Source organism: Diabrotica virgifera, chromosome 2 (genome assembly GCF_917563875.1).
Source record: "Diabrotica virgifera virgifera chromosome 2, PGI_DIABVI_V3a".
In the NCBI taxonomy this organism is placed as follows: Eukaryota; Metazoa; Arthropoda; class Insecta; order Coleoptera; family Chrysomelidae; genus Diabrotica; species Diabrotica virgifera.
In genome coordinates, this window is record NC_065444.1 from 256,444,783 (window position 1) to 256,466,717 (window position 21,935).

At 33.2% G+C, this 21,935-nt stretch overlaps 2 protein-coding genes across 2 annotated transcripts in view; one reads left to right on the forward strand and one right to left on the reverse strand.

The window, feature by feature from the left end:
• The window catches only part of LOC126879849 (chaoptin-like), a 331,796-nt gene that overhangs the window by 232,571 nt on the left and 77,290 nt on the right, over nucleotides 1-21,935 (reverse strand). The window lies entirely within an intron of this gene.
• On the forward strand, nucleotides 3,911-20,189 carry LOC126879850 (uncharacterized). Its single transcript, XM_050643152.1, has 4 exons — nucleotides 3,911-4,015; nucleotides 5,142-5,177; nucleotides 8,610-8,926; nucleotides 19,647-20,189. Exons 2-4 carry the CDS (start codon nucleotides 5,144-5,146, stop codon nucleotides 20,136-20,138), a joined length of 843 nt encoding a protein of 280 aa, XP_050499109.1. The 5' UTR covers nucleotides 3,911-4,015; nucleotides 5,142-5,143; the 3' UTR covers nucleotides 20,139-20,189.

Genomic DNA, 21,935 nt, shown 5'->3' on the forward strand with positions numbered 1-21,935 from the left:
TCCGGAGTCGAAGCCTGGACAATCACGGGCGCATCTGAAGAAAGACTTGCCATTTTTGAAATGTGGTGTTATCGACTAATGTAAAATATAGCATGGACACAACACTTAACAAACACGGAAACATTAAGAAAGATGAAAAAGGGAAAAGAATTACTCAACAATATGAAGGAAAGAAAAATGAGCTAAAATAAATATACATTCTCTTCTTCTTCGTCAGACTCCCCTCGAGAATCAGATTCTTCTACCTGATCTGTAAATAGTTGTAATATGTATTTAGAATTAATGAAAAATTAATTAGTGATTAATCGATTAAGTTGCTACGTATTCTTACTTATATAACCAATGCTTAATACTTTTCCTTATATAACCAATCACATTAGGTTTTTTATTTCTTAGTACATATATGACCAAAGTAGCTCATGTTTCTTTCCTTCATAGTGTTGAGTATTTCTTTTGCCTTTTTCATCTTCCCTAATGTTTCCGTGTTTGTTACGTGTGTCGTTGATATATTTAACATTATTCGATAATTCCACATCTCAACAACAGGCTTCGACTCCGTATAAAAGGACGGAGAATACGTAGCAAGTCAACTAATTAATCACTAATTAATTTTTAATTAATTCTAAATACATATTACAACTACTTACAGATCATGTAGAAGAGGAATCTGAGTCTCGAGGGGAGTCTGACGAAGAAGAAGAGAATGAATATTTAAGCTCAGATGAGGAGTTTGAAGAAGAAGTACAAAATTCGGACACAAAATTAATTTAGTTTATAGTTTTATACTTTTCTACCTATAATATTTAATTAAAATAATAAATTTGTTTATAATATTTGCAAAATCTATTGTATTATTTTTCTTTAATTAAGAAAAAGTTACTTAAAAAGCTATAATATACAATAATTATTCTAACGTTTCTAGGAACAACAACATGGATATCGCCAGGTCACGTGATTTTTCTCGAGCGAACGGACTCGCTCAGCTACAACAGAGGACGCAAACAGCTATGGGTATACGCTCTTTCTCACACTGTTGCTTACCTATAGCGCTTTTCATTTATATGCACGCGTAATTTGTTCGATCACCTGGCAATTGGAAAATTTCACCAAAAAGCCTGTCTTTTTTAGAATATTTATTTTTAAAATTAAAAAATACCCTGTCATAATAACAATTGCACCTCCCTGTCTGGAAGGAATGCATGTATAGTTGTATATTTTATACCGGTTAATAGTATGTACAGATTGAGATGAAATCTTGTGAAGTTCAAATGTATCCCCTGAATAATCCTGGGGCGCCCATGCAAATATATTGCAGAGTTAAAATCGCCTGGCCTGTATATTTTCTTTATATTTGAATATTTAAATTTACTTTAAAGTCACGTCAATGATATTTTTTGTAATAAAAATTTTTACTCTTTTGTTAACTTTGGGGGGATTTTTGGGGAAAATAACCGCTACCCTCCAGCCAGACTGGCATTTTTGTATTAGGCTATCATTGAAGAGTCACCTGAAAAAATTTCAGGTTGCCTAAAATACCTACTCAAAAATGTCTCACAGCTCTTGGACCATTAAGTATTTCCAACTGAAACATTTAGAATTACGTACCTGCGGCTTTTCAAAACTATTTAAAAAGTCACTATAATTATAAATTTGATTTTATTTCTGTCCACACATCAATAAAAACTAATATTATACAATATTTTTGTTTACCGATAATCTCCATATTGAACAATTATTGACAAATCATTTCACAATTTCAACACCCAATCAGAGCCCGTATAACCAATAATACCATACTGTCGGTGTGCGCATGCGCGGGGATCAATCAAATTTTACCCTCGATCGATTCGCCGCTAAAGAAGAATATCTTCAAAAATGTAATTCCATACAGGTTGGAAGAAATTTTATATTAAAGTTTAGGTGAAAACGAAAGAAATTTTTAAGAAATATATGATTTATATAGGGAGTTCATTGTTAAAGTAATGAAAAATGGGTAACTTTTGCACACTTCTTCTTCTGGTTCTTGTTACTTCTTTAAAAATTAGTTACTTCTTTAAGTAACTAAATATTAACTAGGGTCATGCAATCGTTATTATTTTTATATGCTACCCCAAATAAAAAACACAAAGATTGGTCCTTTATTAACGGATTTAATTGCAAACTACTTACTTCGCCACGTTTCAGGCAAAAAATTTTAAGAGGCAGTGAAATAAAGGAAGTTTTGATGTAAATCTGTCTTCTTGCATAGCCTCCTTGATAACAGGTAGACATAGAAATAGCGCTATGGGGGGATGGCAGGAGACAGATTTAAATCAAAACGAAACCGTCTATTTTTGTATTTTTAAAAAATTTTGATTTAGGATCGCTACGAAAATCCTTATTTTTCAAAATATTCTACAAATTTTACTATATGTGTAAATGGAATTGTTAAGTAGTAGGGTTGATAGATATACTGACGTTACAATGATAATATTGATAAATAAAAAATTGTGAATTTTTAAAGTTGAAAAACTCTACCTCGGCAAAAAATGGTACTAGACACACTTTATATAAAATCTAAAAAAGAGATAATAGGTATAATGAGACCTTATAAAAGTATATCGGCAACAGGGCAGTTTTAATTGCGGTACGTGATTTTAATAATTGTGGAACGTGTCATCCTGACAAGTTTTGTGATTGTGAGAACTAGCAGGTTGTTTTTAAGTTTATTTAATAACAAACTTTATATAATGAAAAAATGTTTGTCCAAAAAATATGTTAGGCATTTTAATAGGTTCGACACGTAGAATATGTCAAACTATAAATAAATAGCAGTCAGACTTTTTAAATAAATAGCGATAAATAGCAGTCTAATTTTCGCATGAGAATTTAATAAAAGGGTAAAAAATCAATTTCTGTCCGACAAAATACATGGGACATTTTCGTAGTCTGACGTTCGAAACCCGTAACATGTTCCAAAATTAAAACTTCCTCTGTTCCAGCGTTCCCGTACATCAAAGTTTGTCCGACTAGACACCGTTAAGCTATTAACAAATTTTCAGCTTCCTATTAACGATTTTTTTTTGATACTCGGGATCCAGGCCTATACTGATGACATAACGCAACTTTTCCTGCAAAATAAAATATTTTTTCTACAACCGTGTTAGAAATGCAATTTTTAGCCCTATATACGAGCGGTAAAAATGCTACTTTAAAGCACTAGTGCTTTAAAAAAATTTTATGGCACTGCAGTTCGTATTGACGGTATAGGCAATTTTGATGTAATGTCAATAAAATATAAAAATGGAATGTCAGTCAAGTTCAAGTAAAAGTTTTTTTAGATATTGTCCTGTAATTATAGAACTCGTTATCGCTCATTCTGCAAACTTTCACATGCGTGCCTTAAACGTGTACTTTTAACACTTATATCATAAATAACTATTAAAGTGCCTATTAATAATGCAAATAATAGTTTGTTGCAAATTTATTTTTCGTACATTAAGCATAAAATTTAATTCAGTAAGTTTTAAATAAAAAATGTTTTCTTCGGTTTTGCAGAAAAAAATCGTAAAAACCTTCAAAAAAACATTAATTACCGCAGCAGTTACAAAATTAAATAATTGTGTGCAAAAATTGCCAATTTTTCATTAATTAAACAATGATCCCCTTATATTAATCATTATACTTCCTTGAAAATACCTTTTGTTGTCACATAAACTGTGATATAAAATTTGTTCCAACCTGTACGGAATTAGATTTTTAGTTTATTTGATCAGGCTAAATCAATTTGGTTAAAATAAACAAAATGTAAACAAAGTCGAATTTTTCGTTTCTTACAGATTTCATAAGATTGTCTCATTTTCTTGAACTACTATCTTCGGATTATTCTAATATCATGATTGATACCGTTGGCGCTTCCAAAGAGATTGTAACAAAGCCCCACCCATACTCTTAACAACTATAAATACCAGGGGATGAGTAAAAATCTTCACTGTGCTTCATCCAGTTCTTAAGTTACTTCGAGGATTGTAAAACAGTGAGTTTTTTTAACTTTATTTTTTTGTTTGTACACTAACTCCACGTAAAAATTTTGAAAACAATTTTGTACATTAATATTGTGTAATACACATAACGGTGTCTAAGTGAAGCAAACAGTTTTTTGATATCCTAGTTTTCGTCTAAGGTAGTTTCAAAGCTATCTAACTTGTTTCCTTTTTTTATTTTTAGTTTCACAGAATATTCTTTTCTATTTATGTGTTGTGAGCATATTCTTTAAGTTTATTGGCACTTTGTCTATTTTTTTTTTTTTTTTTTGAAAACGGTTTTAAGCTTTTACAATGGTCCCATTATATTAATAATACACTATCTTGAAAATATTTTTTGTTTTCACCTAAATTTTGACAAAAGATTTGTTCCAATCTATACGGAATTACATTTTGATGTAATTTTATTTTTTTTTATTTAGCTTAATGCCTTGATAACTAATATAGCCATTGGTAGGGTACAGTGGATTTTTCCAATCCGGTACCTAGTGTAAAGTTTAGTGTGTGTGTGTGTGTGTGTGTGTGTGTGTGTGTGTGTGTGTGTGTGCGTGTGTGTTGAGTAAATGTCTTGTTACTTAGCAAAGTCGACGTCATTGTCTTTGCAAAGAACCACTAATTGTATCTGAACGTCTGCGGTCCCTCCGGTGTGTACCAATCCCACAAGAATATAAACTATTTTCACTCATTAATTTTTAATAAATTTTGAAAAATAACGCCCTAGGACATTAATTTTAAATAACGAGTTAAATACTGTCAAGTTGACAAATAACAACATAAGTAAAACTATGGTTACCACAATTACGTTATGACTATTGCTGGTAAATCTACTTTGAAAACTAATTAATTCAAAATTCATTCAATTTTTTTGCATATAAAGAATAATTTAGTAGGACATTAAACGTTGAAGGCACCAAGGGTATTATAGATAATAACGCTTTCGGTCAACGTACATCCCTCGGGCCAAAGGCCCTCGGTATATACACTATTGACCTCAAGCCTTATTATGCTTAAATACCCTTGGTACCTTAATAACTATTTTTTGGTACGCGGGATCCATACCTATTAATAAGTGAATCAAATATTTAGTTTAATAATGGTTTAATTTTTTTTTGTTTTTAGAAATGTTCGGGATTTTCGTTTTCGCCATTTTTTCTGGTAAGTATTTACTTGTGTTAAAGCTTTAGTTAGATTTTTATTTAAAAAAATTGTAAATATTTTTATCTGGCAAAAAAGTAAGTCGGTTTTTAAAAAAAAAAAGTTCTTTCAATAATTGTGTCCTTTTCTTTCCTATCATTGAAGAATTTTTGCAAATTTAAAAAAATGCAATAAGAATAACAACTAAATATGAGCATTCTCGATATTAGTGTCAATCAGAAATGGAAAAACATAATTTTTTCATTATTTTTACTAATGATTTTTAGTAATGATTAATTTTTTCCAATGATTTTTTATAATATCTGTTGTTCTGTTGTTATTCTATCCACTCCAGGAGCTTTTCCATACTTCAACGTCTTTATTGCTTCTTCTAGTTGTTTCAGTTTATGTCTGTTAATAGTTCTTTAAAGTGTTGTTTCCATCTTTTAACTATTTGTTTTGTTTCTGTTATTAATTCTTCAGTTTTTTATTTAATGCTGTATATTTCTTGATTTTTTTGTGTTTGTATCGTCCTCAGGATTCTGTAGAATTTCATTTGGTTACTTTTGCTTTATTCCTCTTAATTTTCGATTGGTTTTCTAATTATCTCTCTTTGCTGCTGTTAATACATTTGCCTGTTTTCTTTAATTTTTATAGGTATTGTAATTCTCGTATATTTTATCTTTTAGATATTGTTTCTATAATCTATTTTCGCCAATTTTACTTGCTTTTTATTTCTTCGGGCCAGCACGCTCTCTTTTTCTTTGATGAATCTGTTTTACTTATTCCATATACTTTCTTAGCTGCCTCCAGTAGTAGATCCTTATTATAGTTGTTCCATAGTTTCATTGCTTTTTTATTTCTTCGGACCAGTCTTTCTTACCTATTTCTTATACTTCCTTAGCTGTCTCCAGTAGTAGATCAGGACTATAGCATAAATATAGTTGTTTCATAGTTTGTTTATATCATTACTGTCTCATGTTTCTTTTTTTTTGTTTTTTTGTTCTACAAGTTTGTTCAAGTTTTTTGTTTACTTTTGTCTTAAATATTGTTGCCATTTCTTTGTTTGTTTTGCAGTTTTCTTACATTCATCATCATCAATCAGTCAATCGTGTCCACTGCTAGACAGAGGCCTCCCTCCGTTATTTCCAGTGTTCTCTACACTGGGCCGCTTGTAGCCAGTTTCCCGCTACTCTTATTATGTCCTCGGCTTTTTTTATAGTTTCTGGGCCTCCATTCCATGATTCGTCGTGTCCACCGTCCATCTTCTTTTCTAGCTAACTGCCCTGCCCAGTTATACTTAAGCGTCTTGAACTCCTGATATTTGCCTGATTCGTTGGTTTGTTATATGGTCTCGAAAGCCCACGTTCAGCATTGCACGTTCCATGACTCGTTGTGTAACTCTGAATTTATTCGCGGACTTTTGCGTCAGTGTTAAAGTCTCTGCTCCATAAAGTACAGGCAAAACACACTGGTTATAAACCTTTCACTTGAGACACATGGAAATTGAACTTTTCAGAATATGGCTTAGTTTGCCAAATGCTGCCCATGTAAGGCCTATCGCTTATTCATGTGTTTGGTTATCTCTTCTTATTTTGATCTCGTATCCCAGATATTTGTAAATGTCTGTTCGTAATGGTATAGTTGTGTTCCGATCTGCGGAATTGAGTAAATGAAATTAATTAAAATAAGTGTAAACAACGAACAGTAATATTTATTTTATTTTTGGTTAAAAGGCGTGCTTATTCGTCTCGTAAGAGGGTTGTTTATTGTTTTGGGGCAGCGAGGGTGCGTCTGAACTGCCTGCCTGCCGTGACGATACTGCAGAGACCACAACACGGTCATCATGTTTGCGGTTTTACAATATGGCTAGAAAAGGCAATAAATTACTACATCTGGCGTTTTAAAAGCTCAGAACCTTTCTGTAGTTTTAAGAAACGTCTTCGAATGATTTCCAAAGTGCGTTGACATAAGGTCTGATAAGGTAATTAATTTATGGGGAATTCAGTTTGTTAAACTGAACACACCAAAAACATATGGTTAGGGATACATTTTGTTTCGTAAAACTTCTTAGCATCTGGTTTGTATATTAAATGTGAATTTTATATGACGGTTTTGAGAAAAGTTATTAAAAAATAAAATTAGCAAAAATAGTAATTAAAGCGTGTCGCCACAGTTCTCAATATTTATATTTCCACTCATTACGAGATTTGTCATAAGTTTAGTGTTCTCAAAGTTTTTTTATTTTTAATCCTGCTCAATCAGACAGAGTTTTAAGCGAATGTATCATAGAAACTGGATCCTGTAAGTTATTTGCGATTAATACATCACCCGCAAACGTCAGATGCTTTAATCTCTCTCCAGCTATTTTGATGCCCATATCTTACTTCTGAGTGTTCTTAAAAATGCACTCTTGAGTTGCCGTAAACGATTTAGGTGAAAAATTATCTTCTTGTCTTGTTAGATCATTCAATTAAATCATTGTCAATCATTGAATGACCTAATTGTTACCTATTGACCCACTTACCACGTGTGGGAGTCATATGTTGCCCTAGGGCCTTAGCCATAAGAATTTTATCCATCCTTTGGATTTTGTCATGCTGGCATCTATATAAGTCTTTGACCTTTGTATTTTTTGGTTAACTCACCATGTTCTTGTAACACTGATGATGCTCTTATTACAGAGCGAAAAGGTTTTGTTTCTATATTTGTAGCCCTATAGGGGCTTTTTAAACTAGTATACCTTTTACCAAGCCAAAAATGTTTTATTAAATTTTACTTGTAATTAATGGTATACAGCCAGCTACAGGAAATTCTTCCTTGTGGATTTTTACAATTTTATAATTTAGTAATATCACCTTTTTATTCAACAAGACTATCACTGCATTGTTCCAGTCTTTTGAAATAGTACGTACATGTAAGTATTTATTAAAGAGTTCGCTTACTGATTTTAATAGAAGTTCTCCTCATACTTTTATTGTTTCAATAACGAGTCCATCATCACCAGCCGATGGATGGTTCGTCATTTCCTTTAAAGCTGAACTTGCTTCTGACATATTAATGGGCAAAAATACTTCAGATCTCTGATTTATGAGTCCTTACTCGTGTTGGTAAATTGTCTTGTGGTCTTTGCCTGGTATAGAGGTCTTTATAAAACTCTTTATTTATTTTCAGAATGTTTTGTTTATCTGTTGTTACCTTTTCGTCTTTGTCTCTCAGCGTGTATATTTCTTTTTACTTGGTGTGAGTCCTCTTTTGATTATCTTTAAACCTTTGTTCTATTCTACTGTTTGAGTAATGACATCAGTATTACATCTTCTTAAATATTTTCTAATTTTCGCTGAAAATCTATTATTTAGTTTTCTATATTCTTCGTTGTTTCCCTTTTTTCTCACATTTTCTTACATTAGATATTACCTAAACGTAATTTAACTCAAACTTATTTTCTTTTAGTCGCTGTTGCTTCAGCTGGTGTACCTAAACATCAGCACGTGAAAGTCGTAGTTCCCGAACAACAAGCCCAATCCTCGCATACTCTGGAAATTGCCGAAAGCTATGAAAGTGGTGGCTATGCGCCTGGTGAATTGGAGGCCCACGCGGCAGCCGAAGCGGGAGCCGGTGGAAGTGGAAAAGGCAGTTCAGGAGCAGAATTGACAAGTTTGGCTCATAATTCGGCAGTGCAGGCTAAAAATGCGGTCAGGAATCAACATACAGCCGGAAGTCAAGCCGCTTTCGGTGTCAAAAGTAGTTTAGCCAGTGCTGCTGTTGGAGTAAGTATTTAACAAATACTATATTGTCCTTACTAAGTATATTAGAGAATCTTTAAATTTTCTTTGATACCGCATCTTCAATTTCAATTCATTAATGTAAACTTTTATATACCATCCTTTATATTATCTTTGTCTTATGGCAACAAACCTTTTTTTAACCTGAGGATCCACTGAAGTCTCAAACAGTCGAGCAAGAGGTTCTTCTTCTTTAAGTTCCATCTTCTATCGAAGGTTAGAGATCATCATGGCTATGCAGACCGTGTTCACTGCCGCTCTAAATCGTTCTGCACTACTGCATTCGAACTATTTCTTAAGTTCATAAGTCAGGATATTCTTCGTCTTCCCATATTTCGCTTTCCTCGGATTTTGTCTTGCGTAAGTGTTACAAGAATAAAAAACCGCTAAACGCCGTAAAAATATCGGATATGAATATTACGTGGCGCGAAAATGTATTTTCATTTTGATGCAAAGCAAAATTCTAGTTTTATTTTAAAAGACTTTTTCATAATATTTGCCTAATTTGAAGTAAAACGCGCGACAAAAGCGTAACTTTGATACAGTTTGAATTTTGAAACTCTTTTGTGGCGCGTTTACTTCAAATTTAGCAAATATTATGCAAAAATCTTTTAAAATAAAACTAGAATTTTGTTTTGCATAAGATGAAAATACATTTTCGCGCCACGTAATATTCATATCAGATCTTTTGTAGCTGGAATATTGCTCATTTTTACGGCGTTTAGCGGTTTTTTATTCTTGTATCAGGAGTTTTTCAAAGTTATTTATAAATTAAATGTATAAAGTTGAATGCAATGTTTCTCGATTACACGTTAAGCTTTATAAATGGTCGCCTTTGTCGCATTATCTCCCAAATAATCTAGTGTCCATCGAATGTACACTAGATTTTTTTTCTATTCGAAATAGATTGAAAAAAATATTGGGATGGCCTGTAAATGAACTCGGATTGCCCGTTGCCAGATCAAATTAGCGTCGTAACCACTATAACTACATAAACCATTTAGGGAATAATCGTTAATTAGATTATACTGTTGTAGCTTAATAACTTCTAAACGGCTTAACTGATTTTGTTTACTAAACATGAGTTTGAAACGTATTGACATTTAGTATCTTATGCATCTAAGGTCAAGTATGATAACTGAAGCTATTACAGGAATTATTGAGCTTGAAAAACCGTTTTTCCCATAAGAAATAGATTTGATCATATTTATGAAGCCTATACCTTAAAAATTTGAATTTTCCCGGATATAAGGTATACACCGTTAGATTCGTCTAGAGTCCTTCTAGACGAGTCTAGTCTGAGTCTTCTTCTAGTCTAGTTTGGCATATATTTCATAGTAGTGACGTCATCCATCTGAGCCTGATGACGTAATCAATGATTTTTTTAAATAGGAATAGGGGTCGTGTGGCATCTCATTTGAAAGGGTGTTAAATTCTCTATTTAGTAATATAAACGATAATATCATTATTTATACAGGGTGACCAAAAAAATAATTTTTGAATTAAATTAATTGACGCAAAAAGAAGAATGTATGTAATTTATTTAACTCAAAATACATTGGACGGCTGTCAGTAAATAGAAAAACATGTTTATTTCACAAATAAACATTTATTTTCGCTTAAATTAAATCACAAACAGCCTCCCCCTACCTCTTGGCAGTTTGAACATTTAATTTAAGCGAAAAGCACAGTTTATTTGCCAAATAAACATTTTTTTTCTATTTTCTGACGGCGATAGAATGTATTTTGAGTTAAATAAATTGCATATATTCTTCTTTTTTCGTCAATTAATTTAATTTAAAAATTATTATTTTGGCCACCCTGTATAAATAATGATATTAATGTTTATAATACTGTATAGAGAATTGAACACCCTTTCAAATGAGGTGCCACACAACCCTTATTCCCATTTAAAAAAATCATCGATTACGTCACCATGCTCAAATGGATGACGTAGCTAGTATGAAATATATGCCAAAAAATTGTAATTTAAAAATAAAAATCGACCTTTTTCAGTATTTTTCTCCAAAGTCGTCCATTTTAGAGAAAATTAATTTATTCCATAATTTAGATCCTCTCTGTATATCCACAAACATTTTCCCTTTTTTAAATAAAAATTGACTCATCTTTCTGAGCTCGGTAACTTTTGAACGGTATAACCGATTTTAAAAATTAGACATGCGTTGGAAAGGTAATGATCGCTTCTATTAGAAGCCGCAAAGGTCGGAGTTAAATTTTTGAAGTTTTTGGGAGTTTTGGGGGCGAGAACGAAAAACAGACCTTAAATAGGAAGAGCCGTAAAATACACACCCTTGGACCAAAATAGATGGTTGACATATGAATGGGAGAGTCATTTCCTGAACTTTAATATGGGAGTTGGCCCAATTTTCAAGTCAGTCAGATATAGAAAATCGAAAATTTCGTGTATAGTGTCTCGTGTAAGGGGTGTAGGTGTGCGCCACTGGCGAGAACTACCGTTCTCTGGTAATAATGAGTATTTTTGCACTCTCAATACTTGTACAAAGTACTCAAGTTTTCGTCTTTTGATAGTTAACATTTTTTCCGCCTCATTTCCTATCCTTCTAGTTATTTCCACGTTTGACATTCTTTGAATCCATATTTGATTACATCTATAACATCTTCATCAATGAGTTTTAATAATTCGATGGGCACATCATCTGGTCCAGTAGCGTTACCCTCTTTTATGTTTTTGATGGCTTAGATGACCTCTTCTCTTAATATTGGTGGTCTGGTAGCCTCTGTGATTTCTAATGATAGTTCTTCTCTTTCATCATTAAATAGTTGTTGGATGTAATTGATCCATTGACGCAATCGCTCCTTGACATCAGTAATAATATCCCCTTTATCAGTTTTAAGGATATTCGTTCTTGTTCATTTTCTAGAACCTGTTATTTTTTTCATTTTTTTTTGTGAAAATTAAAGCTATCATGCTTTTATCAAGAGGTTCTAAGGACGCATTATCACCACAGTGGACAATTACTCACCAGACATTGTAATATCAAAGTTTAATTCCCGCCATATAAGCTTATAAACTTATATACATTAGCACTTCGAGCTAAGCAAGCTCATGGCTTGGTTTAAAATCTTCCTCCATTTTTGCTTGTTCTTCGCTTTTTCTTTCCAATTGGTTGCATTGAGATACCTCAGGTCATCATTAACTTCATGGCTCCATCTGGTCCTAGGTCTTCCTTTTCTCTTTTTACCACCTATTGTAGCGTTTAACATGATTTTAGGCATTCTAACTTGGGCCATTCTTTGGACATGTCCTAACTATCTAAGTCTTTGTGATCTTACAACTGCAATTATATTAGGCTCCTTATACAATTCTTCCAACTCCTTGTTTGTTCTTCGTGTCCACTGATTGTTGATCATTTTTCCCCCAAATATCTTTCTAAGTATTTTTTTCTTTCCCATACTTGTAACATTGATTGCTCGGTTTTTGTCATAGTCCAGGTTTCTGAGGCATACGTAACGATTGGCCGTATCACAGTTTTATACGTTCTTAATTTAGCTGCTTTGGATATATTTTTGCTTCTGAGTATTCTATTGAGTGCATACATGCAACGATTCCCTGACATTAGTCTTTTGTGTATTTCTTCCCGGATATTTGGTCTACTAGAAAATAAGGTCCCTAAATATTCAAATCTCTCTACCTTTTCAAATTTATACATTTTTCCTTCATTCGTTGTTATCATTAAATATTGCCCCTGTTCAAATTTTTTGTCGGTCCATTCCATGTACTTAGTTTTTGTTTTATTTATATAAAGTCCTTTTTCTCGAGCTGCCTTTTCTAGTCGTTCTACTACCTCTTTTAATTGTTCTTTGCTTCTGGATAGAATTACTACATCATCCGCGAATGCCAAACATTGATGTTTTTTATGATATATGTGTCCTGATCTGTTAATATTAGCCTCTTTTATTATCATTTCCAATACTACATTAAATACCAGTGATGACAACGGATCCCCCTGTCGTGCTCTTTCTTTCACTTCAAAATTTTCTGTTAGTTTGTTATTTACTTTTACTCTATTTTCTGTTATCGTAAGTGTAAGCTTTATCATTCTTATAATTTTTGGTGAAACTTCTAGATTTTTTAACGCTTTATATATTTCTTTTCTTTTTATTCTATCAAAAGCTTGCTTAAAATCTATGAAGAGTGCCATTGTTGGTTTATTATATTCATAGCTCTCAGCTTGTATTTCTCTTAAAGTAAAGATGTTGTCTATAGTACTTCTCCCTTTTCTAAAGCCACACTGGTATTCACCTATGCTATTGTTAAGACTTCTTGCTAGCTTGTTTTTGATGTGGACTGCTAATATCTTATATATTATATTTAATAGTGCCATACCCCTATAATTTTGACATTCTGCTTTGTCCCCCTTTTTATAAAGAGGACATACCACTGCTTGCTTCCACTCCACTTTTAGTTCTTCCTTTTCCCATATGTTTTTTAGTAATTTGTGTATTTTGTCTGTCAGCTGCGCTCCTCCATATTTTAACATTTCCGCTGTTATAGAATCACTTCCAGGACATTTATAGTTTTTTAGATTCTTAATAATAATTTCAACTTCATTTAGGGATGGTGCTAGATCTTCCGTACTGTATCTTTGCATATTTATTATTTCGTCTGTGTATCCTTCATTATCGTGATTTATGTGTTCTTCATTTCCATCATCTGTGCCTTCTTCATTGTGATTATTTGTATACGTTTAACAATTCGTCAAAATATTGTTTCCATCGTTTTAATATTTTTTGGTCATCAAATATAATTTTTCCTTCTTTATCTTTGTAATAAATGGGCTGTGGTTTATATTCTCTTTTTTGATTTTTAATGCCTTGATATAAATTTCTAATAAGATTATTTTTGTAGTTCTCTTCAATGTCTTTCAACTTATCTTCATAAAATTTTCTCTTTTTATTTCGTAAAATTGTGCTGGTTTTTCTTCTTTGCTATATTTAAAGTGTTTCCGCTGTTTTTGATTTCAGTCTTAGACTTTCTAATCGTAGCTTGTTCCGTTTCTCTATTTCTAGTTTGCATTCATCGTCGAACCACCCCTTTTGTTGTTTCTTGATTGGCTTGTTAGTATCATCTGCTACGGCTTTTAAAGTATTTTTAATTAAGGCCCATGTTTGTTCTACATTGTCATTTTCTGTAACAAGTTCCAGTTTCTTGTTAAGTGTCAACTGGTATACCTTTTTTTCTTCTTCTGTTTGTAACCTGACTAGCTTGTTCATCATACGTTTTTCTCTGTTTCTGTTTCTATTTATAGGTATTATTTGTTTCATTTTTATTCCCACTAAAAAGTGGTCTGAGTCTATATCTGGCCCTCGATATGAACGTATATGCATTATGCTTTTTTCTACATTCTTCTCTATTAAAACATGGTCTACCGTTTGGTTTACCGTTTGACCGTCCGGCGATCTCCAAGTGCCCTTGTGTATCTCCTTTCTCTGGAAGTAGGTACTTTTTATTAAAAGGTTTTTTCCCTTGCAAAGTCGATGAGCATGTGTCCATTTTGATTCGTTGTTAGATGATTGTAAACTTAGTAGATAATAAACTCTCTGATGAATACTTCGAGACCCTCGAAGGACCACCCCTCAAACGTCAAAGTCAAGAACGTTCCAGAGAGCTTTAAGAACCATTCCCAGCAACTTCGAACTTTTTTTGAACAGAACAGCATCTCACAAATATAACTTTTCACTCTTTTCCCTGCATACTTCTTCTAAACTCATTTTACTCAACAATACAACTTTGGTATAGTGGATAAAATAAAGAATGTTTAACTAAGAAAGATCAAGCAAGCTAGATAGTTCTTCTTCTTCTGCTTCCTATCCGGTTCTGATGTTGGAAAACATTTCAAATGTATCATTTTTATATCTAGGGATATGTTTCGGTATTGAAGATGGCGATAATTTTGTCAAAGACCGTTCTTGCCTTTCCTATGCGGCACTTTATTTCCTGTACATTTCTCCACTGCTCATTTATAATAGTTCGCAGGTAGCAATATTATTTTACGCGCTCTATCTGCGTTCCACTAATGTATAGATGAGCCCCCTTTTTATTTAGTCCGTGCTGTTTTAGTCCGTACTCGTTGATTATGTCCATTAGCCTCTGAAGCCCCTCTAAACTATCTGCTATCACCATGGTGTCGTCAGCATATCTAATATTGTTTACTTTTTCTACATTTAGAAGGGCACCGTACATTCTACTCCGTATAGAGCCTCGTTAAAAATTCTCTCTGAGTACATATTAAGGCTATGGGTACATAATTCGCAAATATTTTACGTGTATCCCTACTTTTTCTGTCTTTACACGGCAAATTACGTGTAGTAAAATTCACACTGGTGTGGATATGTAAACATTACTAGAATGTCATTCTACTTGAAAATGCCATAATTAATTTAAAGAGATGGCTTTTGAATGTTCTTGGATAACTGTTATTTTTATAATTGCAAATTATTAATTCAGTTAATAAATGTGATAATTTTTTCACTAACTATGTTTTCAGTGATTGTAATAATTTATTTGTACAACAAAAACTAATAATCAATCGAGAAAAGAGGAAAAGTGTTAAAGTGATCTTTTAATAATATGTTGTTATTTTGGAACGCTTACAATTTTGAACATTTCTAACAACAAAATACTTGGATCACAGGATATATCTGATGTATTCTCTGCTTGGATCTTTCACAAATAATACACAATAAATAACTTTTTATTAAGTTCACGTCTTAAATCAATTATTTATCAAATACACTATATATCAATAATATTTAATCAATGTCTCAAAATATTCCCGATGCAATGTCAAATATTTAAAATTGTCACTGATTGTCAGTGTCTGACTGACAATATATGCTGACAATATTATATTCGGTTGAGTGCGTTGTAAGACAAAGACAGATTTGGAAAATATTACCACGGCATTGTGTTCATTTTTTTCAAATCCTGAAAAAACCAATAAATATTTTTGAAAAATTTAAACGCAGAATGAAAGACTAAATTATTACCGAGGGCCGAAAGTCCCTTAGAATAAATAAAAAGTTTATTTTGAATGAGATATTTGAATTTAAAAATCACACTAAATTTTCTCTTAGTTTTTTCACCCCTGTAACTTATTAAAATAAACATTGTAGAAGTTCTCAGGGACTTTCGGCCCTCGCTAATAACGTAATCTTTCATTTTGCGTTTAAATTTTTCCAAAATACTTATTAGTTTTCTCAGGATTTGAAAAAAATGAATCCCCATTTGAATAGCATTGCAGCCGAAAATACGTTCCGATCCTCTTAAGTATCATCTCCGCGTTGTATTTTTATGTGATCTGTTTCTTCTCCGTTAATTTTCATGTACGCGGTCTGATTCCAGTATAGTTCTGAAATTATTCTGAGGTCTTCATTATCCAAGTTTGCTTCCTTTAAAATGTTAATCAACTTTTTGTTTTGGCATATATTTACTTGTTCCATTAGCCATATTATCTTTATGGGAATATTTTGTATTTTTTTTAAGGACCTTCTCAAGGAATGCTCTTTGCTTATATGTCTCCATCTTAGTCCATCTTTGTGTTCTTTAACGTTCCTATGTATATTGTGACTATCGTACTTAAACTGTAGTCTCGAGCTGTTCGCATCTTTCCACTGCTTCTTTTCTTTCGATTCTCTTTTTTTTTTCTTCCTTCTCCCTTCCTTCTTATTGTTATATTTCCCTTCTTATTGGTATATTTATCGTTTTATATCGGTCTAGGTCATTTATGTCACGTTAAGTGTTTCCCTTTATATTTTGAACTCATTCTGTAACCTTTTTCTTCATTAAATTCTTCTCTGATCGCAGCCACTTGCTCGTTTGTCTTTTGCATATTAAGGTCTTTTAGTATAGGTATTCTGTATGATCGCGGTTTCTTTTCTTTTTCTGTACTATTTTGAGTCTGACTCGGAATACTCCCACCAGTGGAACGTGATCCATCTCCAAGTCTGTACCTGGATAGGTCTTGACATGTCTGAAGCTGTTTGTTTAGTAATATTCTATTGACTAAAATATAATATATCTGATGTCTAATGATGACATTTAGTGTGGTATAACCTTCTATACCTCATAATACATGGCAAACTCGCCAGAAGAAAAGGCACAGGCCGAAAAATAACATCCTGGCTCCGAAATCTCCTAGAGCGGTATCAAGAGGTCACCGCTAATATGTTTCGAACTGCCTTAAAATAAAATTCTTCTTGGTCTTCTTCTTCTTAATAGGACTATGTCCTGTTTCTTCTGTTACAGTCTTTGCTGCGATCCAGCTGCCATACCATTGTTTTTGGGTATTTCTATGGGTCGCTTTGTGTTGGGCTTCTCTGTCTTCACCCATTTCGCCATACGTTCAGGTCCATCGGATCTACGTGGTCTCTCCACATGCGTCATCGTGCTCTTGTCCATCTCACTACGTCTTGAACGCCTAGCTCTCTCAATGTGTCTTTGTTTCGTATTCTATCTCTGAGTGTGATACCTCTTATGGATCTTAGGGTTTTCAGCTCTGTTGTTCTCATTATTTGTTTGGTCTTTGTTGTCTCGGCCCTTGTATCAGCTGCGTATGTCAGTACGGGTCTAACACATGTCTTGTAAATGCGGACTATGCTTTCGGTGCTCATATATTTACTCCGCCAAATTATATCCCTCAGTAAACCAGATATAAAGTTATTATTGTCAATATGATCGCCAACGTTCGATAATCGGACTGAGTACTAAAAGAAGAAGATTTGAAATGGCCCTAAAAGAAAGGCTGCTTGAATTTTTTCATATAAATAAGGTTATTTCAGATAAGCAATTTGGTTTGGTAAAAAAATCAAGTAGAGAAAGGGCTGTAGTTGACCTACTGGAGAAAGTGATAGGAGCTGTGGATGAATCATTGAAATGCTTAGTGGTTTTCCTTGATTTAGCTAAGGCGTTTGACACGGTCTCTCATAAAATTCTCTTAGATAAACTAAGTAATTATGGGGTTAGGGGAATTGCACTAAATCTAATAGCAGATTATTTGTCGGAAAGAGCTCAACGAGTAAAAATTGGCCCAGAATTGAGTTCTGAATCTATAATAAAATTCGGAATACCACAAGGAACAGTATTAGGACCACTTTTATTTAATATTTATCTGAACAATATCACAAGAATTAATAGTTTCAACGGCCACATTGTTTGTTATGCCGATGACACGGCAATATTATTTATGAGGAAAATATGGGAGGAGGTTAAAACCAGCTCTGAAATGAACCTAAAACAGCTAAACTTATGGCTAACATTTAACAAACTGACATTAAATATTAATAAAACAAAATATATCGCCTTTAACCCAACAATTGTTGACCAACTTACAAATTTTCATATAAAATTGCATAACGCAAAATGTCAAGGACAAAATTGTGACTGTTCTTCAATAGAAAAAGTTTTCTCTATAAAGTATTTAGGTGTCTTCATAGATCAACATTTACGTTGGTCAGACCATATCACTCATGTCAGTAAACGAATAAGGGCTCTAATGCATAAATTTTATATCTTGAGAGATATTCTACCCAGGAAAAAATTAATCATGGTTTATAACTCGCTTGCAGAATCAGTCTTAAGATATTGTATTGTAGCATGGGGTGGCGCGTTTAACAAAACTCTTAACATTTTAGAAACAGTTCAAAATACTGTATTAAAAATAATTTTTAAAAAAGAAAACTGTATCCAACACAAGAATTATATGATGAATCTAGGATATTTAGTGTTAAATCCCTCTACATCTACAACTGTGTTTTAAATGTTTATATAAACTCAAACAAATTTAAATTTCAAAACGACCGATTAACTCGATCAGTAACAAATATGGATATTAGTATTCAGCATTTCAAAAAATCAGTAACACAAAGATCCCTAATGTTCTTTAAACCTAAATTTTATAACATAATTCCTATACATATCAAACAAGAACCTAAATTATTTAAATTTAAAAAATACATAAAAACCTATCTAAAAACCCCCTTACAATTATTTTTGGACGCAATGTATTAACGACGGCATAGTCAGAGTAAAATTTGGGTGTATATTGGTATTATAATTAACAAAGTATTCAGCAGCTAGAGAGGTTTACCGTCCATCTTGTTCTGTTGCATTATCTCTTCGATAGTTAGGTATGTTACTTCTTAGTTCCAACCTTAATACTACTTTTATGTACAATTGATACAGTTTCGACTGACATAGTACAGTACAAAACAGGCAACTCTTGCCTAGGCATGGTGCTGAGTCAGTCGACACTAATAGTATAGTGTCTAAATGTAAAATGTTGTACACATATATTTTTAAATAAATTTGAAATTGATACCTTCGAGGTAGTAATTGGAAGAATGTATTGGTGACAACTAGTCCTGAGTCGCTCTCATTCTTGGCTGCAAGTCCATGTACTCCAATGTACTGTGGCTTATTTCCAGCTCCAAGCTTGGTATTGAAATCTCCCATAATGTGTATAACCCCCTATCATGGAATTTTCTTTATGATTCTGTGGTTCTTTTAATAAATCGCAATTGCATCTTCCACATCTTTGTCTGCAGCGGGACTAGATGCTCCCATTGCTCCCATCGCATAAATGATAGATAACAGATAAACATTTATTATTTAACCTTAAATTCATTTTTTATTAGATAGTTTTTACATTATGTATTTTTTTAGGCTGCCCAAACCGCCCAAGCTGCCCTAGTGGGTAAACAAGCTATCGTGCAAAACCTTAAAAAGCAAGCCATCGAAGCCCAGCAGCAATTGCAAGCCGAAATTTCACAGTACCATCAACTCGAAGCCGTATCACAAGTTGCAGCTCAAGCCTCCCAAGACGCCCATGCCCAACTGAACACTCTCACTGCTGCCCTTGCATCTGCACAGGCCGGTGCTTCACACTCTGAACAAGCCGCAGCCGAAGCTGCCAATGCTGCTGCCGCCCAACACGCCATGGTCGACGAAGCCAAGCAAAAAGTCGGTAGCATATTATCTCAACTTCAAAACGCTGTAGGTGACCTACAAGAAACAGAAGCTTCTGCGATTAAAGCAGCTGAGGCGGCGCACATTGCACAGTCCAACGCTGCAGCTGCGGGGTTAGCAGTAGCTGCAGCTAGTGCTAAGAATGGACATAATGGAGGAGGTGCTGGAGGATACCACCATCACTATTGATATACGTCGTAGTTTTTACTAGTTTTTTAATAAATTTTAGAGAAAGTTAAATCTTTTGGTTTTATTATTGTAAATTCTATGCTGCGGCCACACTAACGTCTAATGCCATTAATTATCGCATTATTTGACATTAAATAGGGATTTAGCCACGACTTAGCGCGCTAAGTTGTTATTGCCATTATTAATCACATTAAACATTAGGCGATAGCTCGAGTGGCGGTTTCTTTCGACGCATCAGAGGAGTTACTCCGTCACTTATTGCGTTATTTTGGCTACACTAGCGCTGTTTTAGTTATTCGCAACAAGTTCTAGCTTGCAGGGCAGCAGTGTAATTTGTTTTGTGAAATACATACTATTTTTACTATTTTACGAAAATGGAGTGGTGTAATGAAAAAACAATCGCATTTTTAACAGTTTTTGAAGCAGAACCTTGTTTATGGGATCCTCGACAAAAATCACACAAAAATCGTTGTGTTCATGGTGACTCGAATTGTGCAGTCATTATCTTTTCCAGCGACCGACGGTAGAAAATTTAAAAAAGAAAAAAACTCTCTGACCGGATACTATAGAACTCATTTAAATGAATATAAAAAATCGTTAAAATCTGGCATGGGAACGAATGAGGTATACAGTATATAAAGCAAACTGGTTTGCATTTGATATCATGCATAGTAGTCCTGTCGCCAGGGGGGGGTACAACGGCCTTCTTAATTCAGATGGACTTACCCAAGTTTTTTTTATGTATTTTGGCCCGTAGAACACGAATTTTTTGGGTAACAGTTGATCCGGATGTCGATAAGATTGTTATAAACAAAGAAGTTGAGGAATTACATAACAGCGATTTCTCGCAAAACAAAACAATTTTTTGTATTTTTTGGGTCATTCTAACCAAAAAATGTTCCTACAAGTTTTTTCGTATGATGCATAGTTTTCGAGATAAACGCGGTTGAACTTTTAAAAAATCGAAAAATTGCAATTTTTGAACCCGAATATCCTTTGAATAAAAAATAAAATAGCAATTCTGCTTACCGCCTTTAAAAGTTTAAGTCAAATTTTATCTGTTTTGAATATTTGCATTGCTAAGAATTTATTTTTTAATTGTTAAAAAAAGCTATAAACACATAGTGTTTCCTGTGCCTAATACATGCGTTTTAATGCATGCTACGTAGAAATAGCCCCGCTTGCACTTTTACCTCCTCTACCTACTCATTCGATTTTAAATGAGAAATCATTGAAAACGTCACTCAAGCACTAGGTGTTTATGGCTTTGTTTTAACAATAAAATAATAAATTTTTACCAATACAAATAATTAAAACCGATATAATTTGACTTGAACTTTCAAATGCGGTAAGCAGAATTGCTATTTTATTTTTTAATCAAAAGTTTTTCGGGTTCAAAAATTGCAATTTTTCGATTTTTTGAAAGTTTAACCGCGTTTATCTCGAAAACTATGCATCCTACGAAAAAATTTGTAGGAACATTTTTTGGTTAGAATGGCCCAAAAAATACAAAAAAATGTTTTCTTTTGCAAGAAATCGCTGTTATGTGATTCCTCAACTTCTTGGTTTATAACAATCTTATCGACATCCGGATCAACTGTTACCCAAAAAATTCGTGTTCTACAGGTTAAAATACATAAAAAAAACTTGGGTAAGTCCATCTGAATACAGGAGGCCGTTGTACCCCCCCCCCCTGGCGACAGGACTATAGTTTTCTTAAGCCTATATACTAAGGAAACCCGTCTTCTTTTGAGTCTTGGTTTTTGCTTGATCCATTTATAAAATAATAAATTCATA